The sequence below is a fragment of the Poecilia reticulata genome, chromosome 19 (genome assembly GCF_904066995.2).
Source record: "Poecilia reticulata chromosome 19, P_reticulata-male-v2, whole genome shotgun sequence".
Taxonomy (NCBI): domain Eukaryota; kingdom Metazoa; phylum Chordata; class Actinopteri; order Cyprinodontiformes; family Poeciliidae; genus Poecilia; species Poecilia reticulata.
Window position 1 is genome coordinate 16,165,108 of NC_088848.1, and position 22,369 is coordinate 16,187,476.

At 40.7% G+C, this 22,369-nt stretch overlaps 1 protein-coding gene across 3 annotated transcripts in view; it reads right to left on the bottom strand.

Annotated features, from left to right (window-relative positions):
- The window catches only part of aatkb (apoptosis-associated tyrosine kinase b), a 63,424-nt gene that overhangs the window by 21,912 nt on the left and 19,143 nt on the right, over positions 1-22,369 (bottom strand). For 2 of the 3 annotated variants that reach the window (XM_008437628.3, XM_008437629.3), the window contains exon 2: positions 5,319-5,452. In XM_008437628.3, coding sequence (XP_008435850.2) covers positions 5,319-5,363 — 45 coding nt within the window. In that variant the 5' untranslated portion in view covers positions 5,364-5,452. Of the gene's footprint in view, positions 1-878; positions 1,229-5,318; positions 5,453-22,369 lie in introns of those variants that run through there. The other variant, XM_008437630.3, reaches the window with a different exon arrangement.

A 22,369-nucleotide genomic window follows, 5' to 3' on the forward strand; every position in this document is an offset into this window, starting at 1 on the left:
TTTCAGTTCCTGTTTTAATTTAAAGTAACTCGATGGATGTTGCAGACTACCTGCCCGACTAATCACTATCTTTTTCCTTCAAGTTATAAAACCATGAGGATTTTACACTGTCTTCAGAAATGAAGTCATGTTGTTCTGTAAGAACCAAAAGTAAAATATCACTCTAAGTCTTTTCAGAAGACACCGATAACGTCTTCTGAAAGATTTCTTTTGTCCGTGGTGAACAGCAGCACAGCTGAGGATGGAAAGGAGGGAGGGAGAGAGTTGGCTGCATCCACTGGCCGGATGTCAGAATAAAAGTCCCTCAGATGGGATCTAGAGGGCTGTGGGGTCCCATCACTGGAAAAATGTGACCCACTGCAGCCCTCTGCAACACCCACACAAACACATGCGCACATAAACACCTCCGTCTCCCGCTTCCTCCTGTCCCCCAGGAATGCAAGCACACACACACACGCACACACACACACTGGTGCAGACCGCGGACCCCTCCTTCTGCCTCCACTCCAAACCTTCACACGGCCCCGCTCGCCCCCTCTCTCACATCCAACATGTGTTTTCAGTCTCTGCAGCGACACTCTGTCACAAACATACACAACGCTGCATTTAAAAAAAAGAAAGAAAAAAAAAACTTGACGCGGCGCTCGGTTTGCTTCCTTCTTCTCTGAAAAGATTAAATGTTGTGAACTGCAAATAATCTCTTCTCCAAACAGTCAAAATAAATCAAGAAATATGTCATTGCAGAGAAAACTTTACAACCTTTCAACACATGCATTAAACTTTGATGCAACATTTTCAACTTTGCAATGAGTAAATTTGTTTTTAACAAATCTTCTAATTGAATTCTTCTGAAAATTTGCAGTACTGCATGAGCTTACCTTCTACCAAAGATGACAAACACCCCCAAATTCATAATTTCAGCCTTTTTCTTGGTTTCCCACAACCACACACACACATACATGCACGCGTGCACACGCACACACACACACACACACACACACACACATACACACACACACACACACACACACACACACACTGAGAGGTGATGAGGATGGCTGAGGGAGTGAAAAGTTTCATCATTCTGCTGAGAGAAGAGGAGGAAGAAGCTCTGCAGCTGACCACAGACTGTCCCCAAGTCTGCCAGGATGGAGGGATGAAGGGGAGAAAAAGCTAACAGAGGAAGGGAGAAAGGAAGAGGGAGGAGCGCAGAGGCTCCCAGTGCACAGCCTGGAGCGGACCTCTGGTCATCTGGAGAGGGAGAGGAGAGACGCAGAGGCCTCCCAAAAATGTGAGAAAACATACAAAGAGGAGGAGGAGGAGGAGGAAGGAGAGGAGGGGTTCACATACTGCACATGTGACATCACTGGATGTCTTTGTGTCTGTCCTGAAAACTCCTACAGGACAGTCACCCCGATATGTACCGAGAAAAACATGAGCGCTATAAGACAAAGTCTGTCTCTGATGTTTCACATTTAGTCCAAGATGTAATTAAAAACAGTCAGAGTGGATTTTCCTGTTTATCTCTACGCGTTTTACTGCAACGCTTCTGCAGCGTTTTGTGTTAAAACCGCAAAATGTCACAGAAAAAAACTTGGGTTTTTCAGAATCGCGAAATCTCACTTGGAAACCTGATTTACACGTTTCCGTTTCAAGAGTTAGAACAGAATCTACAGTTACATAAATATCACTAAGGTGAAGCTTTTTACTACTCATTTAAATCATTCTTCACTAGCAGAGAGAGCAATTAAACAACTTCAGGGATTCTTAAATACAGGAGTTTTGTCCACAAATGTTCAAAACTAAGTAAGCTTAAAAATAAAAATAGACCTCTGGCTAATATTTGGGCATATTTCAGACGTTTTGAAGCTGTCAGCAAACTTTGGCTCAGTATTCGACTACTTTTCTTGGCAGTGTTGGTGGAGTTCATTTAAATTGGTTGGTACCAGCAGATTTCAGAAAGTCAAATTTAAGACTTTTTAGGATCTTTTTAGTGCCACCCTGAATGAAATTTACGACAGAAAAAACACCCTGTACTGGGTTTTAAACGTAGTCCATGACTTCTCAGTTACGCTTTTGTCATTTTTACGCCAATGGCAAACATTTATCAGATGCAGTCAGCATTTGCTGAACTTTTGCAACAAGATAAATTATTGCAATTCTTAAAAATGGACATAAAAATACAGATTGTGGAACTCGTGAGATTTTCACTTTTCAGATCTGCTTTTTTTTTTTTTTGTCTAAATGAAGTCCAACAGCCAGTAGCATTGGCAGATGCTCCATCACAGGACGAGTCTGTTTTTTTTCCAGTAATACAGAAAGCCTTTTCTATCATCGCCCTTGAAGTCTTTTTTTTTCTTGGTCTCTTTGAAATTCCCTCTTCCTCCTCTGTTAGAGGCAAATGGGGCCCTGAGGCCGGATGCACTGTGAGCTCATGAGAAAACCCTTCCTCACACACACACACACACACACACACACTCAGTCCTCCTCTGTTCCCACAATCCCCTCACCGCACTCTGAACACACCCTGATCATACCCTGAACACACCCTGATCACACCCTGATCATACCCTGATCACACCCTGATCATACCCTGATCACATCTTGAACACACCCTGAACACACCCTGATCATACCCTGATCACACCATGATCACACCCTGAACACACCCTGATCACACCCTGATCACACCATGAACACACCCTGAACACACCCTCATCACACCCTGATCATACCCTGATCACACACTGATCACACCCTGATCATACCCTGATCATACCATGATCACACCCTGATCACACCCTGATCACACCCTAATCACACCCTGAACACACCCTGATCACACCCTGATCACATCTTGAACACACCCTGATCATACCCTGAACACACCCTGAACACACCCTGATAATGCCCTGATCATACCCTGAACACACCCTGATCATACCCTGAACACACCCTGATCACATCTTGAACACACCCTGAACACATCTTGAACACACCCTGATCACACCCTGAACACACCCTGATCACATCTTGAACACACCCTGATCACATCTTGAACACACCCTGAACACATCTTGAACACACCCTGAACACACCCTGAACACATCTTGAACACACCCTGATCACACCCTGAACACATCTTGATCACACCCTGAACACACCCTGACAGGTTTCAGACGAGCGACCATCATAAAGTCAAACAAAGGTAAAGAGGAAACCATCTTCAATCAGAAGCAGCAGTCTGAAGTGGTTCTTTTCATGAATAGGGTTGTGTGTGGTGGCTTCAGAGCATCAAAAACAAAATTTTCCTTCTCTATGTATTAAAATTATCATTAATAAAATGGGTAACACTTTATTTGAAGGGGTGTACATAAGACTGACATCACACTGTCATAAACATGTCATAACACCTGGTATGAACATGAAGGAGTCTGATGACTGGTGTCATGAAGTGTCATTCGGTAAATAATGAGGCTTTTAATGGAAAGTTGTACTAAAAATCCATTAAAAGGCTCAACTTTGCATTAAAAATGTCATTATTTACCAAATGACAACAGTCATAATCATTCATGAAGACGCCTTCATGTTCACAACCGGTGTTATGTCATGTTTATGACAGTATTATGTCAGTCTTATGCACACCCCTTAAAATAAAGTGTTACCATAAAAGGCCGGAAAACATTCAGCAGTAACCAGAGTTTTGTGTGAAGAAGTAAATCTCACTGTGGATTTCTGAAGGCAGCTACACTTCCATAACTAAAAATATTGGTTGTTTAAAGTAACTCTTGTCAAACTGAATGGACAGTGTTTGACACTACAGAATTAGATTCACCGTTTCAGACCTGGATCCGGTTCTTCTCCGTCACATCTCCCAGCTCTTCCAGTAAAATGTTTGATCTTCCCGTCTCTGTTGTTATTTTTGCAGCTGATTGCCGGGCAGGCAGACAGTTAATTTAATCAGGTCAAATTGCTGTTTGCCTTGGGTTCCTGCAAAATGGGTTTAATCTTACAGTTCTAATCAGCTAAGTGAGTCTTTATGAACCGTCTTTGCATGATTGTGAATGTAAAGCAGAATATAAGAAGGAAATAGTGGAGAGGATTCACAAAATGACCGTTTTTAAATCACTCTGAACCAGCAGAGAGTTGTGGATCCTGCAGCACTTGAGTCAGGTCTTCAGCATTCAAAATAAATGAACTGGTGTTAATTTAGATCCAAACCACAGCAGCAGCACAGAGGATCCTCACATTCAGTCATACATACCTGACAAATAGCATGAAAAATTAAAAAAAGAGGAGAAAATAGAAAATGTGAAGATGTACCCAGAGGCTAAACGCTCCTGATTATTAAACCAATCCCTCATCTCTCCAAGCCTTTGAGCAAAAATCGTTTATCTTTAGCTGCTGCGTTCAACACAGTTTAACCAAATAAACACTGTTTAAGCCGACGACAATTATGTTAATTTGTTGCATTATTTTGTAAAACAAAGTGTGGAATAACTCAATCTCTCCTGCCGAATCCCAGCAGAGAGGCTTGTTGTGGAAGAACTCTCAGAAGTTCTAATGAGCTGCATTAAACATGCAGAGAAACTCGTTCCTCTGTAGACTGTTTTCTCATAAATACATTTTCATTCTTATTCTCATGCTGAGATCTTCAGATGTTCTGTTTGGACCCAACAGGAGCTTAAAAGCAACAGATATTCCAAAGGCTGACAATCCTTGTCAAATACTGGCTGAACACAAGCAGTCGTGGCACCGAGCTGCTGAAAGCTGCTCCTGCTGTCTGCGGGTATCAATGATGCATGAATGTTTATATATAGGATTTAAGAAAATAAGTTGATCAAAAATCAGTTTACACTTGTAGGTGAACTCCACAGCAAGCAAAAAAAAAAGAGATAAAAATAAATAAAAGACAACGTATGCCACCATTTTTTCTTCTTCTGCCCTATTTCACTTGGCGCCGTGACCCAGTTGGTTTCTCTGCTGCGTCCACAAGGCGGTCATGCAGCGCTGCGGGGCCCGCACCGCTCCACAAACACAAACTCATCCCGCTTTGTTTGCTGCTCTTCCTGCTTCCCATCTGCATAAACAACACCGGATGGCTTCCATCCAGCGGATGAAGAGATGCAGCGAATCCCTCTGTCTACTCAGCTTCAGTAAGTAACTCCAGATTAAATTTCATTTTACCATTTGTGTGCTTTAAAGTTTTTTTTTTTTGTTTTTAAACACAAGCCTTCATTTAATATTAACTGTGTTGTATTCTAATTATTTTGCTTGTCTTTTTTCAGTTTTTATCCAAAGCTCATCATGCTTCCCACCTTGAAGCCCATCTTGCCCTTCTTGCAGCAGAGGCAGGCCAGCATGAGGAAGACGAAGGTGAAGAGACCCGAGAAGGAGATGGCCACCACAGCCAGAGAGGACGACCAGGAGAGCTCGCTCAGTGGAGCGCCATCTGCAGGACACAGAGAGCAAAGCACAATGTCAGCTGCTGAACTCAACGCTACGTGATAATCTGATCAGGTGCGTGTTGGAGCGTGTCGTAATTTATATCAGCTGCAAGACTAAAAAGCATTAAAAACTGAGGGTTTTCTGTTTCCTTTTTGATGAATGTTCTGCTGTAGAGACGTTTGCATGTTTGATTTTAAACCTAGAATCTTGCTTGTGTTGGGAATGAAATACACTGAGACAATACAGTCCTGCAGATTTTACTCACAGAACAATAAAGTCGAATAAAAGCTCGGCCCCATAACGCAGGCGGCACATTTTCTGCTCCACCTTGCTTTTTCATTAAAGTTTTATTTAGGGGGCCCAGAAGTGATATTCTTATAAATACATTTCTCTAAATTTCATCTGTTTCCTCCCCTCCCCCCCCTAAATAATGTTCAGACTGAATACATTAGGAATTTATGAGGTTGTGAATAAAGTTTAAGGATATTTTTGTGTCACTGCGACACTGCAGTGGCCCAGAAACACACTTACACTGTGAAACGTCGGCCTGAGAACACCCAGACCTTTACTTGAATTTAAACTTTTTAAAGCTTTTTCATCCGAATCAACAGACCTGACAGTGCGGCGCTGCATCGAGAGCATTAAGGAGTCCTGGTTCAATGAGGAACGTTACATCGACTGAATGTTTGCAATATTTTTGCAAGAACGCCCCGGGTTTGAATCAGGACCGCAGGTGTTTCTGCATGGAGTCGGCATGTTCTCCCTGTCCATGTGTGGGTTCTCTATGGGAAGTCATAAACCAGCCAAAAACATGGAGAAAACAATGGATTATTGGTCTGAGCCTAAACTTTAAGGTTATTTCTATTTTTATGAATGACATGAAAGCAGAGTAGTAATTCATGCGCAGCTTTAATTTTGAACTATGAAGCTGAAATTAAAGAAATAATCACAGAAGAGGCGCAAACAGAAACAATTTACAACAAAGCAGAATGACATGTTGGAACTCCCCCAAAAAAACAAAACAAAACCCCCACAAAATTTAAGAAAAGAAATTCTCCACTAAGAATTAAACACAGCAAAGGCCGTGATCCACAAAAATAAGAGGTTCATTCAATTATGTCGACGCATCTTTGAGACAAATTATCTGTAGTTTATATCAATCTTTTTTAGAGATTTCAGACTCAATTCCAGAGCACAAAGAATGAGCTGTTGTGACGGTCAAGCTGTCCAGATGTAAAGCCAGCAGAGAGCAGCATAAACAAGAGTTTTTGTCTAGTTTCTGGTGCAAATATCTTCACACACTCAAAACAAGACAAAACTAACTTATAAATAACTTTCTTTTCTACAAGCTAGAGGAGCTTTTTAAAGTTATTATCCCTTCTTGTTGCACTGGCAGATTATTTCACTTATAAAAAGACATTTTTCCAGGTAATAAGTGAAAACATTTGCCAGAGGAAGTAGCAATTTCTCATGTAAGTTCCTTTATTGCTCAGATGTATGTTAGTTTATGTATTACTACATCTCAAGCGTGCCAATATATTTGTACTAAAACTAGACCAAAAATTCTTCGTGAAATTTTGTGTTTTTGCAGAAAAGTTACAAAAAGTGCAGAAGTTTTTTTTTTTTCAGTGAAATATATATAAATGTATGTAACTATACAGAATATTGCTAGCTAAATTTCTGGCTGCATGGAAGATACTTAAAAGGTTTAAGGAGACAAAATATTGAGAGAACAAAAATATTGATTTAAGCTATTTTTTCACAAACTGAGTAAATGTTGAATATAGTTATTTAGCTTGCAGCTTGACCAGTATTACGTGTTTTAGGATTTATAGAACAAAAAAAATGCACTAAAAAAATGTATTAATTTATTTATTTTTTTTGGCTTTTTACATCTTTATAAATAATATTGCATTTTGTTTGTTTTTTTTAAATGTAGTGTGTTCCGTTTTAAATTACAGATGAAAGAATCTGCCTGTGATTTGACGGATGTGCAGCGTTTCGTTTGCAGATGCATTCAGCAAAGTCTTCGGGGCAGCGCGCGTCGCTGGAGGAAGAACCAAGGAGCCCTGGAGTTAAATCCGAAGTGAGACGTAGGTAAACAGCATAAAAGTTTAATGCATTTGAAGAATCACATTTGTTCTCCCCGTCGAGCCGTTTCTATTGGACCGTTTCCCGTTTTCCATCCCATCGAGTCCCTTTGACCACAACCATGAAGCAGGAAGCTGACCGCCGGGGGAGAGGGCTTCGAGCGTCTCGTCCCGCCTCACCAGCAACCTGCTCGCAGCATCACTACAGCTTTCATTTCCCTCACTTTCCGACGGCTACCCGAAATGCAAATGGTTACCATGGAAACAGAAAGCCAAGCAGGATTGCTTTTAGCTGTAAATCTCTCACATTGATTCTGCCAACAGCCCTGCCACCCAGCTGCACACACACACACACACACACACACTTGGTGCTGCTGATCCTCTACATTCTGCTGCAACTTGCTCTCATGACTATCCAGCATTCAAGCTCTTAGTTTAATTGGAAAGAGAGTAAACACTGTTGTGTAAAGAACCTGCTGGCACAAGTAAGAGGAAATTATAGTAGAGAAATAATAATAACAACAATGACAAAAACATGCTCATTTTAACTGAAACAAATGGTCAGATCTGGGAATTTTGAGATTTTATTTCACCTAGTGCTAGATTCACATTTGTGTCCTCCGTCTTCGTTCCTATAAAGTGCAACATGAAGCCGTGTGCAGCTCTATATGAGGAACTATCCGTAGCGCTGAAATGCTACATAAGGCCATTCAGAGTTAATTACTCGTTTGTCAGGGGGATAATTATGGAGAGCCGAGGATATTCTTACTAAGTTGTGGTTTATGTAAAACTCCCACGCTTCCCACCTCACCCAGCAGCAGAAAACACAGCCTGACTGTGCGAGTACTATTAATATTTAAAGAAGCAGCCGCGGTGCGCGTGCAGGAAAGATTTTAAATCCTGGCACTACGTGACTTTTTTGAGCAAATACAGAGGGGCCAGAGAAACGGCTAACAGAAACGCGGCCTCGCAAACCGGATTCAGGATTTTAGACCGACATAAAGAAGCACATTTTGGAGAAGTGGAAGGAAAATGAAAATGACGGTTTCAAGTTTTTTAGTGATAAATCAAAAAAGTGACGTCTACAAATAAAATGGAGTGCGACCAATGGCTTTAGAAGTCCCCTGTTTAGTCAAGAGAGTTGTGTGATTTAATCATGAACACAGTACAAAGGTCAGGAAGAGGCTGCTGGGAAGATTAATGGAGCTGGAAGGAAACCAGTTACGGTGGCAAAAGACTTGAGACCGGGGCAGAGACTCACCTCAGCAGAACCACAACCCGAAACATCGGCTGTTTATTATATTAAATAATCAAATGTTGTGTTTTTGAAGATTTAATTTGTGGAAAATCTGGATTTTTTTTTTCCACCAATGCCCTTCTTCAGTCCAGAGTAACATTAACTCTCCCAAGACATATCATCTTTTTTTTTTTTTTACAGCTTGAATGGTTGAAATAAGAGCCAGTTTTTAAAAGATATTTTCTGTCATTTGTAAAAAAAAAAATTAAAGGAAAAAAGTGAGGGTGAAAAAAACGGATTAAGATTGGAATTTTAGACAAAAAAAATTTGATTTTATTTTTAAGCCATATTCAGCCAGCTCTAGACTGAATACAAGCCACACTTTTCAGATCCTAATTTGTAAAAATAAAAAAAAAGAGAGAGAAAATCCATTACCTACTAATTGTACAACTTGGTGTCACATAATGTCTACTACATAATTTAATGGAGTTGCTTGCAAAAAAAACATCAGTGACACAAAAATTTGACCTTGAATACTATACCTGATATTTTACAACACTTTGTTACCCTTTAATTTGATTATTTTTAAAGGTTTTTGTGGCTCTAGTGGCTTTTATTCAACAGTAGATTGAAATGAATAAGAGGAAAAGGAGAGAATTGTTTTGGGAACTTAACCTCGTATATGATGCATCTAAGCCATATGGTTCTCCTCCCCTTTATTTTATCTTTATTACTGAGGACAAAAGCACTTCACCACAGTGCAAGACGCTGCACCTGACCCAGATTTCTTGAAAAACACTAATCTTGATATAGATATGCAATTTTAAGTCTTGTACCACTAGATTCCACTTAGTTGTACACATGTTCAAATTACATTTTCTATACTTTCTGCAGTCTGTATAACAAGGGCAGTAGAGGGTAAAATCCTTTGCGTGGTTAAGATGGTTGCAGCAGTGCCGGGAAATAGGAAGGACATCAGTTTAAGGCTGATTTAGTCAGATGAAGAGGCCACAGAGGTAAAGCAAACAGATGCAGCAGAAAGCTGACGGCAGCAGTTCTTATTTGAGGAGAGAGAAGGAGGAAATGAAAGAAAGAAAATTAATGTGAGGAGCAGCGGCACCAGAACAGCTCCGAGGCCCGACGCAACCCAAACAGTCATCAATGATCCAATAACCCACCAACAAATACCTTTCCACGGCGCGTTCTCCTGCAGATGTGGAAAATTCACGCGGCCGACTGCCAATTCAAATAAAACCGAGAAGATTCACCCCTCTTAATGAGACAAAATCCAACGAGACAAATGCGTCTGCTGGAGGACACGCACTCAAATACACAACGCGTTTTTGGAGATGCTGCGTTCCCTCCACCAGCAGTACGAGCGCCACGACGCTTCTGGCCTCGAGTCATTTTGCGTCTCCCAAGGCAGAAAAGCTGGTGCCCACGTCGACGACTGAAAAGATGAAAACGGGGAGAGACAACAAGGAGACGCAAGAATTCAAGAAAGCCCCAAAGAGCTCCGATCTCTGCAGCACTCGGAGCTGCTGCCGCTTCGCCTTCGGTGCGGGGAGAGTCCAAACTGAGGCGATCCGACAGGTTCACGTGTTTGTTCTGCTGGAGCAGGACGAGAAGAGGGAAAAACAGTCGGTGGGGATTTCTGCAGCCGGATGAGAGCTCTGTCCTGTGTTTCTGCCTGAAAACGCCACCGAGTGTAACTTTTTATGAGCTAAATATCTTCTTGTCAGGTCAAAAATGGACCCAAAGCTTCTCACTGCAGTCAGCTTAGATTAGGTAAGGTTGGTAACCTGGAAGCTTCATGTCACTGTCATCACAGACATGATTAAAGTGCAATCTGCAAAGGTCTACAGCATCCTGATGGTTAACAATCTTACATTTCATGTCGTCTAGTCACAAAAGAAATGAAAATGTCAACCTTCCAGTGAAAAAAACTCAATGTTTGCACTTTTTTATGGCAACTTAAGAAGCTTAAATGCTTGGAGCGCTTGACTTCGTTATATATAACACTACAGTGTGCTGTTTTCTATAGTGAAATGTAATCTATTGGATAAACCACCGGTTCTGTCTGCTGCAGAAAAGACTCACTTAAGATCCAAACTGTCCCTTTTACAGCATTTCATAAAAGCGCAGGAAACTCTTCCTACACATTTTTTTGTTTTTCTCAGACTGAAGAAAGTGATGATCAGAAACATTTCAATGGCTTTTGTCAGTTGCAAGTGATGCGATATATAAAAATTATTTTGTTTTTTGCATGCGCTTTGTGATCTCGTTAACGCTTTCCTACAGAAATGCAGTTGATTAGGTGACAAGTTACAATGTAATGTTGAAATGCATGATGATGTTTTGGACAAAGATTTCTAGTGGAAGAAAGTGTCCCCTCTGGGTGATGGAGATTTGATCAACATTTACAATTCGCATACTGTACATAAATAAAGGCTCATAAATCAGAGTTAGTACATTTTACTGCTGCTGCTCTGTAGCTCAAGTCATGAAAACATCAAAGACGCACAAATTGCTGCTCCCGTCCTCGCGTGGAACAAACTGAGAAGTAATTTAAAATTTAAAAATCTTTTCAGGGCTCTTAGCTTTGTTTTTTAAAAAATCTGTCGCTTTGAGTCAAATATGTCATGTTGTCCTGTAGCTAATCACATCTGTAGCGTTCCTGTCTCTGAAATGTCAGACTTGCCCTCTGAAGTTAAGTAAACTCTCCGGGACGGACAAATAGGAAGAAGAGCGTCCTGTTGCCGTCGGCGGTAAGTGGATCACGCTTCTATGGGCTATGCTTGTGTTTGAAATGTTCAAATGGAATCTGAAAAGTGAAAAGGTGCATTTCTAAAACCTGAAAGCGAGCGTGCCCTCACGTTTCTGACCCAGTAACACACAACACAGCAGCGATGTTTTCTGAGGAACAGGAAGTCGGCTGTACTGGTAGAACTGGGCTAGTGCGTCAGTCCGTCACATCACGGGACAAAACGGACAGCAGTGCGACCATTTCATCCACCTGGATCAGCCGAGCTCTTTAGACGCAACGTCATCCTTCATGCAGCCGCAGCTCAGCGCAGACAGAAGTGAGAACTTCTGAAGGGCTGGACTGAATCCAGAGGAAGATTCTGCAAAGCGATCCCAATTAGGGATGAAGGAAGCCGAAGGAGCCAAGAGACTCGTATTAAGACGCGGCCCGGACAGGCGAGGTAACGTGATCGGCATCATTAAGCAGCTGAAAGGATAGAAAATATCTTTATAGCAGGAATCATTACAGTTACCAAGGCTTAAGGAGAAGAAATGAAAGGATTTCCGTTGGTTCGCAACGTGAGGGTGAACAAGACAGAAACCACAAAGAGAATGCAAGAAAAGGATTTCAGTCAAGATGCAGATTTGGCTGATGGCAGCTTTAAAGGTCAGCCTCTTCCTCTCGTACTTCCAACTGAGGACAACTGAACCAGCTCACGTTGTTTCACACAGCTGGAAGTTGCTGCTTGTTACTTAATGAGCATCAAGAAGTAGGGAATATTTTACTAAAACCAAACTTGAAGGCATGGCCAAAAATAAGGAATCATGTTGAACACCAAGAGAAATATTTTTTTTGAATCTTCACTGTGGGATTATGGAGCAGGTAATGGCTTCACCCATCCATCAGTCGTCGCCATGGGAACAAGTCCTGTGTCCCGAGGGACTGACGGAGAACCAAACAGGTCGTCAGAAAACCGGGAGACGATTCACAGACGATAGGTTAGTTTTCAGTTTTTAGCTCTGTGACATAAACAGAACCGTCAGAAATATTACTTTATCAAAGCAGCTTTAGCCGTATTCTGCCAAATTCCATCAATGTGAAAAAATGCTCAGTGTTATTTAATTTCAAGAAACACTCACTTGAATGCAGAGGGAACTATTTATTTGAATGCAGAGGGAACTATTTATTAATATTTCAGCAGTTTTTTGTATGGGTTTTATCAATATATTCTGCCACAGCAGCTTTTTGAGGATATTTATGATCCTGATGTGGCCCAAAAGGAAAATGGTTAGGCCTGTCACCATCAATTTTGCTGGATGATAAATTGTTCCAGAACTTACTGCGATAAACGATAACATTGTTGTTTTAAGACCGTAACAGAAGTAATGGCATAAAAATGCAAGAACATATTCTCAAATGTCAACAACTTTTAAATTCTAATGAACATTTAAACACTGAAACCAGGAGACATTTGGAAAGTCCAAGATGAATAATGAAAAACAACAAATAAAATGAATTATGGAGTCTGTAAGCAAAATTGTATTTTAAAAATAGAGAAAGCGAGTTGAGCCAGACTGAATACCTGTATCGGTCAGTTTTTGGTAAAAAAAAAAAAAAAAAAAAAGAGAGGGAGAGAAACAATAAATCAAGCCAATGAAAATGATTGAGTTTCTTTTAATTTATCATGCGATTAACTGATTTATTGTTTAGTGTGACCGGCCTACCTGTGGTGTAGCATTTTTCTCTGCAGCAGTGCCGTGATTACTGTCAAAGACTCGATGTGTTTTGTACCTAAGCTCAGGTAATAAATAGCAAGTGGTCAAAAACAAAAAATAAATGAATAAATAAATATTTTTTTTCTTTATTTTTTTCTTCATGTTGACATGCACACATACTTTAAGTCCTCGTGTGTGTGTGTGTGTCAGAAATTGAGTGTCAGAGTGGTCTGCAGGATCAGCAGACAAGCCACACTTTGATTGTTACTTTGAGCTAATGGAGTGGAAAAAGGCTGTGCAAGTGTCTTGGGTAAGTTTTACTGCTAAAGTAGTCCAGCTTTATGCCTTTACTCTTAAAAAAAAAAGCCCCCTCCTGAATACAAAGTGAAATAAGAAAATAAAAGACCTGAAGGTTGTAAACAGAAGATAAGGAACGGATACAATCGATACAAGCTCCTCGCTGCGATGTCTGCATGAGTGTATCTGTGCGCCAAAGCGGTGACAGAGATAAAGCTTCAGCTCTCACAGCCAGTACAGACGCAACGTCACAAACGCTGGCAGAGGGCGGATAAATCACCGCTCCCCTCCCCGTCCTCTCCCGCCCCGCTGCTGCTGCTGACACCACACTTTCTACCGGGGACGGAGGCCGGGCATGACAACGAGAGGAGTCATCATTCCCGAAGAAATCACACAGATGCAGAATGTGATGGTGACAGGAGGGGAAACAGACGGACGGAGGTGGCTAATCCAGCTTGATTGGGTTCAAACAGCGCGTGAAATGGACAACGCCGACGGTCTGACGGTGAAGCTGTGTCAGAGGTCAAAGTGCGAGGCGATCTGGTCGCTCGCAGGAACGACGGCAACACTCACATTTCCGCAGACAAGCAAACGACACAGACAGCAATTTGAACGTCAACACAACCGGATGTTCACGAACAAATGCCGCGGCGACTGACTCACACGGAGTTAGTAAAAAAATAAAAATAAAAATAAAAAATAAATAAAAAAGATGCAACGAATACATAAAAATCAGCTGGTTTCTATGGCGACGTCTTCCCTGAAATCCAGTTCAGACTCATTCAAATGCTCGCAGAGGCCGAGCCAGGAAGAAAAGAAAAACAACTGAGCTCTGACAACAGGAAGAAAATCAAGTATTTTCCCCTCATTCAGGCGCTGAACAAAAAAATACAGATGAAATGTTTTTATGAACACTTCCAGGAGGCGTAATTACCACTTTGAGGGTTTTTTTTTTTTGTTCTTATTTTCACTGCAGAAAATCGGCCTCACAGTTTCCGAACAATAAGTGAGTCAAAGCCAAAATAGTATGTTTGTCTTTCGTTCCTTTCTTTTCTTCCCCGCAAATCACTGTAAGACATTAGAAATTAGGTTGTGAAGCCCTTTTGCTCTAAATAAGTCCTTAAATAAATGTAACTTTATTTGATTAATACATCTGTGATTGCACACAATAAATTTGACTGATGGAATAATTCTTGTTATAAGGAACCTACAGAACCGTGTCCCGTCTCCAAGTGTGTGAAAATGAAGAGAAATAAGTGGAACCTGCGCTTTTTTATCAAATCACAGTGGGTATTTTAGGATCCATGGCAAGATAATAAAAAAAACATCACACCTAGTGACATCGATTTGACAGCTGACAAGTTGTGATCAATTTTGACAGCTTAAACCGCAGAGTAATAATAAAAAAAACAAAACTAAAGTTTATATTTTCGGACAACTCTTCTCCAATACACAGTTTGTTTTTCCGAATGGGAAATAAACTCCTTGCAAATAAATGCTTTTTTTCCTACTCACAAAATACCAAGATTTACAGTTTATTAAGGAAAAATCATCCATTACTTATATTATTTTAAATATTTCCACTCAAAGATGTTTTTTATGCAGAGGTCTATTCCCTGAGCTGTCAACAAATGTTAACTGGTGCCTTTTTCTGCAGAAACAGTTTCACCTCAGATATTTGTGTGTTTGTTGAAGATGCAAATTCAAAGGTGATAAAGAGGCAGTGTTACGTAAAATTGACTGTTTTGAGCTTCACGGCATGTTCTAAAGTTATTCACTCATTGAAAACAAACCTGGAGTGTTGCCTTGATTCTAACTTGAGAAATACTTTAATCACTCAGCTCCTTCAGACTAGCAGCAGCAATTAGCAAACATCTGGTGGAAGTATGCATCAGCTGTGCTCATTTTATGAGCCATTTATCAGAGTACAAACGCTGTAAAAGGGTTAATAGAGGAGCGACAATGACTTTCTGAAGGCGGAGTTTAACAAAGAGCAGGAGATTTTAAAGAGACAGAGGCCCAATTTCAAGCTGTTAAATCACAAAGTCAAATTTCCTTAAAGTCACATTTGATATTTGTAGCATGTTTTATAACAACTGAAGGCAACACAGTTGCTTTATTGTGCTATAGTGAGACTGGAAAATGCATAATAGTGCCCCTTAAATCCAATAAATAGTCCATCTATTCAGATTATGTAAAAAAAGATCAAAAAACTTCTTGAGCAGATCAAAAGATTAGATAAACAAAATAAACCTTTTCATGTCCATCTAAAAAAAAAAAAAAACATTCATTTTGTCAGTTTCCCATAGATTCCTCACAGTCATGGGGTCATTTTACTTTCACCTCTCCTCTAAATGTCTTCACCTTTCTCTCTTTCAGCTAGTTATTTCGCAGCTCTCCTCATCCTGCTGCTCTTTAGCGGCTACAGTGTGGATGCTGCACTAAACGATGCTGAGCATTAGTGACTCATGTGGGAGTTGGGCCTTCCCTGCTTGCTGCATCAGGCGGCCCACGTACAGGAAACTAAATTACACAGGAAGCTGGGATCCTGAGCTCCCAACATGGAGAGGGGCAGGAACATGGGTCCCTGGAGTCGCTGTGTTTTCCATGCTGTTTGACAGCAGAAATGAAAGAGAGGGGGCGGCGGAGTGTGTGTGTGTGTGGGGGGGGGGGGAGGGTATACCCTAGTCTATCTGCCCCAACAAAGGCTTGGCTCAGGAAGGGGAGTTCAACTCCCCTTCCTGAGGCTGGGTTTCGACCCCTCCGTCGGTTCAGCTGCACTGTCTAGCACAGACTACACTTTATCTCTGTCCAACTGAGTTTCACCTTCTTTACTCTCCCTCCCTTTCATAGTTCACCTAGTTTCTCTTTCACTCTTTCCCAGAGGGTTGGGTAAAGGTTTGAACGAGCTCCACCTTAAAAGCAGTCGATTGGATGCTCTGCGCTGCGTCCAACCGTAACTTTCTGATTGATAGACTGGAAAGATTAGAGTGTTTTGGTACTGAGGTAATCTGCTTCAGAACACCCGGATTAAGTCGTGTTATTAAAGAAATCCGAATAAGCAAAGATCATCAGTTGGGTGACTCAAGGCTGTACTTTCAAAATCCAAGGTTAGAAGTCGGCACTCAGACGCTGAATAAGATAAAGCGAGGAATCCGAGGCACCGTTTTTTAAAATATCGGTGAAATGAAGTTTCCCTTGTCAAAACCAGACACAGAAAAACTGGTGGATGCGTCTGTCTTTGCAAACAGAAAACAAACAGAAAAAAACAATCATGCAGCTGTAGCTCATCCGAAATGCTGATGGGATGAACTTTGGTCAGCACATCAAGGTTTGGCTCAAAGCTGTTAGCAATCCTTGTCATTTCTCTCTTTCGATGCCCGACTTGTTGCTCATCACATGAGCTTCAGTTTACTCTTTAATATTTAAACCAAAGCTGTGGGGTGCATCTGACTGTGTGTGACAACGCAGTGATCTCTGTGTGCGTGTGTGATCCATTAAAAGGTCAAAACACAAAGAGAAGCAGCAGCGCGATCTGTTCCCTCTGACCTCCCATCACAGAGAAAACAGAAAGGGCACTCCTTTGTGTGTACTCTCCTTTCATTCCCCATCCTGAAATAGCTTTTCTCCTGGGACGATGGGGTTTTATGGTATGAACGCATGCAAGTGGGTTTGTTTCTGTGCTTTTGTTCTCTGAGATTAGGAGCAGTTAATAATTCAAAACAAACTATTAATATTGGAAAAAATGATTTTATACGGTTGTTGCTTATTGAAGCCAAAATTGCAAAGCTGTGCTTGAAAAAAGGGAATCTTAGTAGCTTGTTGGTTTTCGAATGCAGGTGTGCTCAACATCAGATATCAGGAACGGACTTGTAGAAGCAACTGGTGCTGCTCATCGTCCTTTACAGGGATCGTCAAGCCATTTTAACGGCATCAGAACTACATTGCTCCGTACAGAGGATCATTATATTCACATCTTTATTCATCTCCTGTTTACGCCTTGTAAGCTTAGTGCAGAATGTTCATGTTTCTCTTCCCCTAGCAGGTTCAATCTGCCCCACAAAGCACCTTTCAGGTCATGTAGCGACCAAGATAGTAACAACAGCCGTAAAAATAAAACCCCTTTATTTATGCTTTTTAATATTTTATTATCTATTCAAATATTAACCACTTTTGTGAGTTATGAATGAAATAAATGTTACACCAAAATTAACTGCTTTCCCAACAGCTACACAAACTGGGCCATGAAATGATGAAGCAATGTGGGAAAGAAGAGAAGTCTGAAGCTCTTCAACCAGAAAACAACTGCCGAGTTCCTCTGGCTGAAGGATTTTGAATCGTGGGGTGTGATTGGTTTTCCCACAAACAGCTTTTCCAGTTTGACCTCATCTCTGTAAGGCAATTTGAACAGATTTAGAACCAGGTAAAGGTCAGATCATTTTTAATATGCACCGAGATGTAAAATTCCTTAATTGTAAGAGGGCCTGTTTTGCTTTTCTCATTAGAGCAGTGATTATTGTAAATGTGTGTACATCTTTAAACATCTATAATTTGTCACGGCTCAGTCTGATATTTAAACTCTAATGGCATCAGGACTTTACCCGTGAAGGAACTCAAGTTTCAATAAAGGAAATCTACTGTAAACAGACTAAATCATCTGCAATAATGCAGGTAATTGTCCCTAAAATTCCCAAGAAAATTGGGATGGATCACCTTTTGAGTGCCTATTAGAGTTTCTGCAGCATCATCACATTTGTCACAGAGGGAGGCAGCTCATGCAAACGCCTTTTCTAGATCCTGTAATATGCAGCGAGCAGCTTCACTGAGCAGAGTAATTGTCAAGATGTCAACTAGAGAATATCACTCGGTCCGTGTGTTTGCAGAGAAAGCTTGGCATTTATCACGTCCGTGTAGCTGCAGCAGCAACACACACACACACACACACACACACGCACACACACACACAAAGGGGGATTGTGGTCCTCTGAAGCTTGCAGCTCGTGTGTCGCTGCAGCGAAGCGTGAAAACATAACAAGAGCTCGTGTAGGTGCAGTACCATTAAGCGTGCGCGTGTAGATTGCATTAAAGTGGAAGAACAGGAAAAAGGCCTGATGACGCCGCGTAACGCAGACCGGAGGAAGATATGCAAGACGGCGCACCTGAGTAAACCTGGCAGAACGAAGCGGAAAGCCGTCCTGCTGTTTGAGGTTTTATCTGGATGAATCATCTCAGCTGCTGAGTCTTAATGACATGGAAAACACACACCACCACAGATCAGACGGCGGAGCTGGTTACGCTTCAGTCTCTGCTCTGACCCGCCTCGCCGTCGCCCCTCTTCTCCCTGTTCTCACCCCCTCAGACTCTGAGTGCAGCTGAATCTTTACAGTCAGCTGGATGAGATGAGAACAAATCTCTCCGTTGCTGCCGGCTCTCAGCGCACACTCTCAGATACATCACATCTCGGATATCAAGCGAGAGAGACGTTGCGTAACACTCTTCACGCACTCTTCGTCGTCATTAGCGGGGCAATAATGTAAAGCATCGTGTAGCACTACAGATAGAGCCGCTCGGAGGCTGCAGCCGTGGTTTAAAACAAAAAGAACGGCTGTTGATTGTTAGAGTGAAGCCGCATTAATGAGGACATCCAGATAATTAGAACCCGTACCTCTGTAGCTCGTGGTGCAGCGCTTATGAGCTCCGACTTTAATCTCACAGCTCAGTCAACAGTAGAAACAGTTAGTGAACTTATATGTTACAAGCTTATCGCATACATAGGAGTGGGTGATAGAACTAGAACTGAATCACGATATTTTGTGGTACTATTCTGATAACGAGAAAAATCGAGAAAATATTTGACAGATTTTTGTTTGCTTTTAACATCATTACTTAAATTTAGTGAGAAAATTATAATTCAAAAGGCCCATCATGATCAGAAATTTTTCTGGATAATTGTTAATATGATAAAAGCCGACCACTGCAAGCATCTCTTGAAAATCATTGGACTTTTGTACTGCAGATGAGTAACAGGCTGGTCAACAGATTAACTTGAACTCGATTGTTCATAAGCTGTATTCCACCTCTGGTGTCTTTCACAAGGAAAGTGTCTCCAACTTTTTTACTTTGCATAAAAGAGGACAAACGCTGGCCGCTTTTTGGATCCAAGCTTATTTTCAAGGAAATAGATGGAACATTAAAAATCAAACCAAAATGTAAAAAAAAAAAAAAAGAACAATCTTGGAGTTTTCTTTCTAGGTCCTGAAAATGTTTCACAAAAAGTCTCAGTCCAAACTTTTTGAGAACTGCCTTTCTTAGCGCAAAATTCTGAACTGTTTTTCGATGTTTAGTTAAAGTTTAAAACATGCGGTCAAGATGGACGTCTACACCAGTTAACTTCAGCTACAGGCATACATCAAATATCTTGCTAATTTTGATTTCTTATGTTTCTCGAGAATTATGTGTGGGCTCCACAATAACCACAAACAGATTTGAAGATAATTTCTTTCAGAATATGATTAAATTCAACTTTTTAGGTGATTGTGTATTTGTCTACGCAGCTTAGACCTCTCTAACCCATCATGTTATATCATTTTTGACTCAGTTGAACCACAGATTTCGACTTTATAACGTAGAAATGCATAATGTCCTGTTTAGCCAACAATCTACTCAGAAGAAAAAAGCAAAGATGAAACTTTAAAGTAATTCATCATCACAGTTCAGATTATGTTTTGGAGAATATCTAAAAATTAGAAGAGACTTGGAGGCATGAATTTATCCAACCAGTTTTAAATGATATTTTAATTCAGTTTACAAGACCATAATCTTCTTCACTATAGAAGTTGAACATTGAACTTTAATCGTATCACGCTGTGATTCAAGGCCTCATAATGTAAAGCAGAAAAGCAACAGTTTTAGTCTTTACTTGAATAGTTTTGCTTTCTTTTCAGTAACTGTTTTTTTTACGCCAAATATATAATTTAAACAACAAATTAAGAGGAAAGAGGCCACAGAGTTGTGATGTATAAATAAGACCCGACTTGAGTTCACTTCATAGAAACCAGCTGAAAGGGAAAGCTGTTGGTGTTGCTTTAATGCTGTTCAGTCTTCAGCATTGAGAGCACGCTGCATCTCAGAGCGATCTGCGGGATGTTTGGCTTCAGACGAGAGGACTCTTCAGAAAGCAAAAAAAAAAAAAAAAGCTGAGAGAAAAATCAGCGGCTGCCCTCTGCCATCGCTGCTAGATGTGGCCGACACTCGTTAGATGTGCACATTGAAAACATTCTCAGAGTCTCGTCTCACCCTCAACACGACCTTCTCCACCTTCCACCCTCTGCTAAGTGCTGCAGGTCACCAGGCGCCTTCGCCGCAGACGAGAGAAAGCAGTTTCTGCTTCTGAGCCATTAGACTGAACAGGAAGAACTCTGTTCGCTCTCTCTTTTTTTTTTAACACTGAATTTCTTCTCTCATTTTTTTTAAAAGCACATTTATACTACTTACAGCTGAAACCAGATACATGCACCATGCAATAAGAAACATTTTTTTTCTCATGGTCTGATTTAGGCCAGTTAGGATTTCATGTCAATACAAAAATTGTGAAAACTATTTGTTAGGAAGCATGGAGACGTGGGATGACTCCTGAACAATGCTGACGTTCGGCTGCTACCGTGTGAGTGTGCTGTCTGTGGCAGCCATTTTGTGTTACGGCTAAAGAGGAAGCAAACCTCCAATGCAGCAATTTTACAGGAAGTGAGGTTTTAAATGCAGGAGTTTGATTGGTTGACGATGTGTAGAAAGAAAGTGTTAAAGTGAATCATAAAATGTCTTGTGTATATGTATGCATGGCATGTTTGCTTTATATTTCATTACTAAAATAACTGTCAATGTTGACGTTATCTACAAAAAAGTTAAGCTGTTTAGTTTTTTCCGCTGATGTGATTGGCCAATTTGAATTGTGAAGGCAGTGAAGGTGATCGTCGGCGAGACTTGCAACGGTCACCATGTTGAAACTTACTGTTTTGTACAGTGACTGGAAGACAAACCAACTTCTTTTTGCTGATCAGTCAAGTCTGATATATATACACTCCTTAATATTTGGTACAATTGCTTTTTAAACTGCATGACTTCATTTTTGGTGTCCTTTTACAACTGTCTCACAACAGTTTACTTGAATTTTGGGCCATTCTTCTTGACTAAACTGGTGTAACTGGTTTCTATAGAATTAGGATCTGTTTTTTTAGTCTTCAAAAACACAAAAATATTTGTTCATAACCCACTTATCACTAATTTACCTGCTGGCTTTAAGTCATTGTCCATTTGGAAAACCAATTTGGGTCAAACCTTTAACTTCTAGGCTGATGTCTTGATATGTTGCCTCAACATTTCTATATGCGCACCGGTTCCTCCTGTTGCAAAGTCTCCACTACATGATGCTATAATTCCTGCTGGTAAGAAATTGCTAAGGCTTACAAACTTCCCTGTCTTTACTCCAAATGTAATGATGGTTTTACAAACCACAAGATGATAAGAGGTCTTTGTCTCTGACTTCTTCATCCCTAAATGGTCTTTAACTTTTGTTCTGGAGTAGATTCACATATTTCTCACCAAAACTCCTTCGTGCAGAACCTCTCTTTTTCCGGAAGAATATGACAGCTGGACATGCCCATGCTTTTTGTATTTCTGTATGATTGTTTGAAAAGTTGGAAGGAAAAAAAACTCAGCAGTCCTATCAGAAGAACACAGAAAAAAGGCGCTATTTCGTCGTGTCTCCTTTGCATTTTCAATAAAACTTTTAACTGAATTTGAATAACAAAAATTTGATCACCTTGTGAGAAAACGGTCT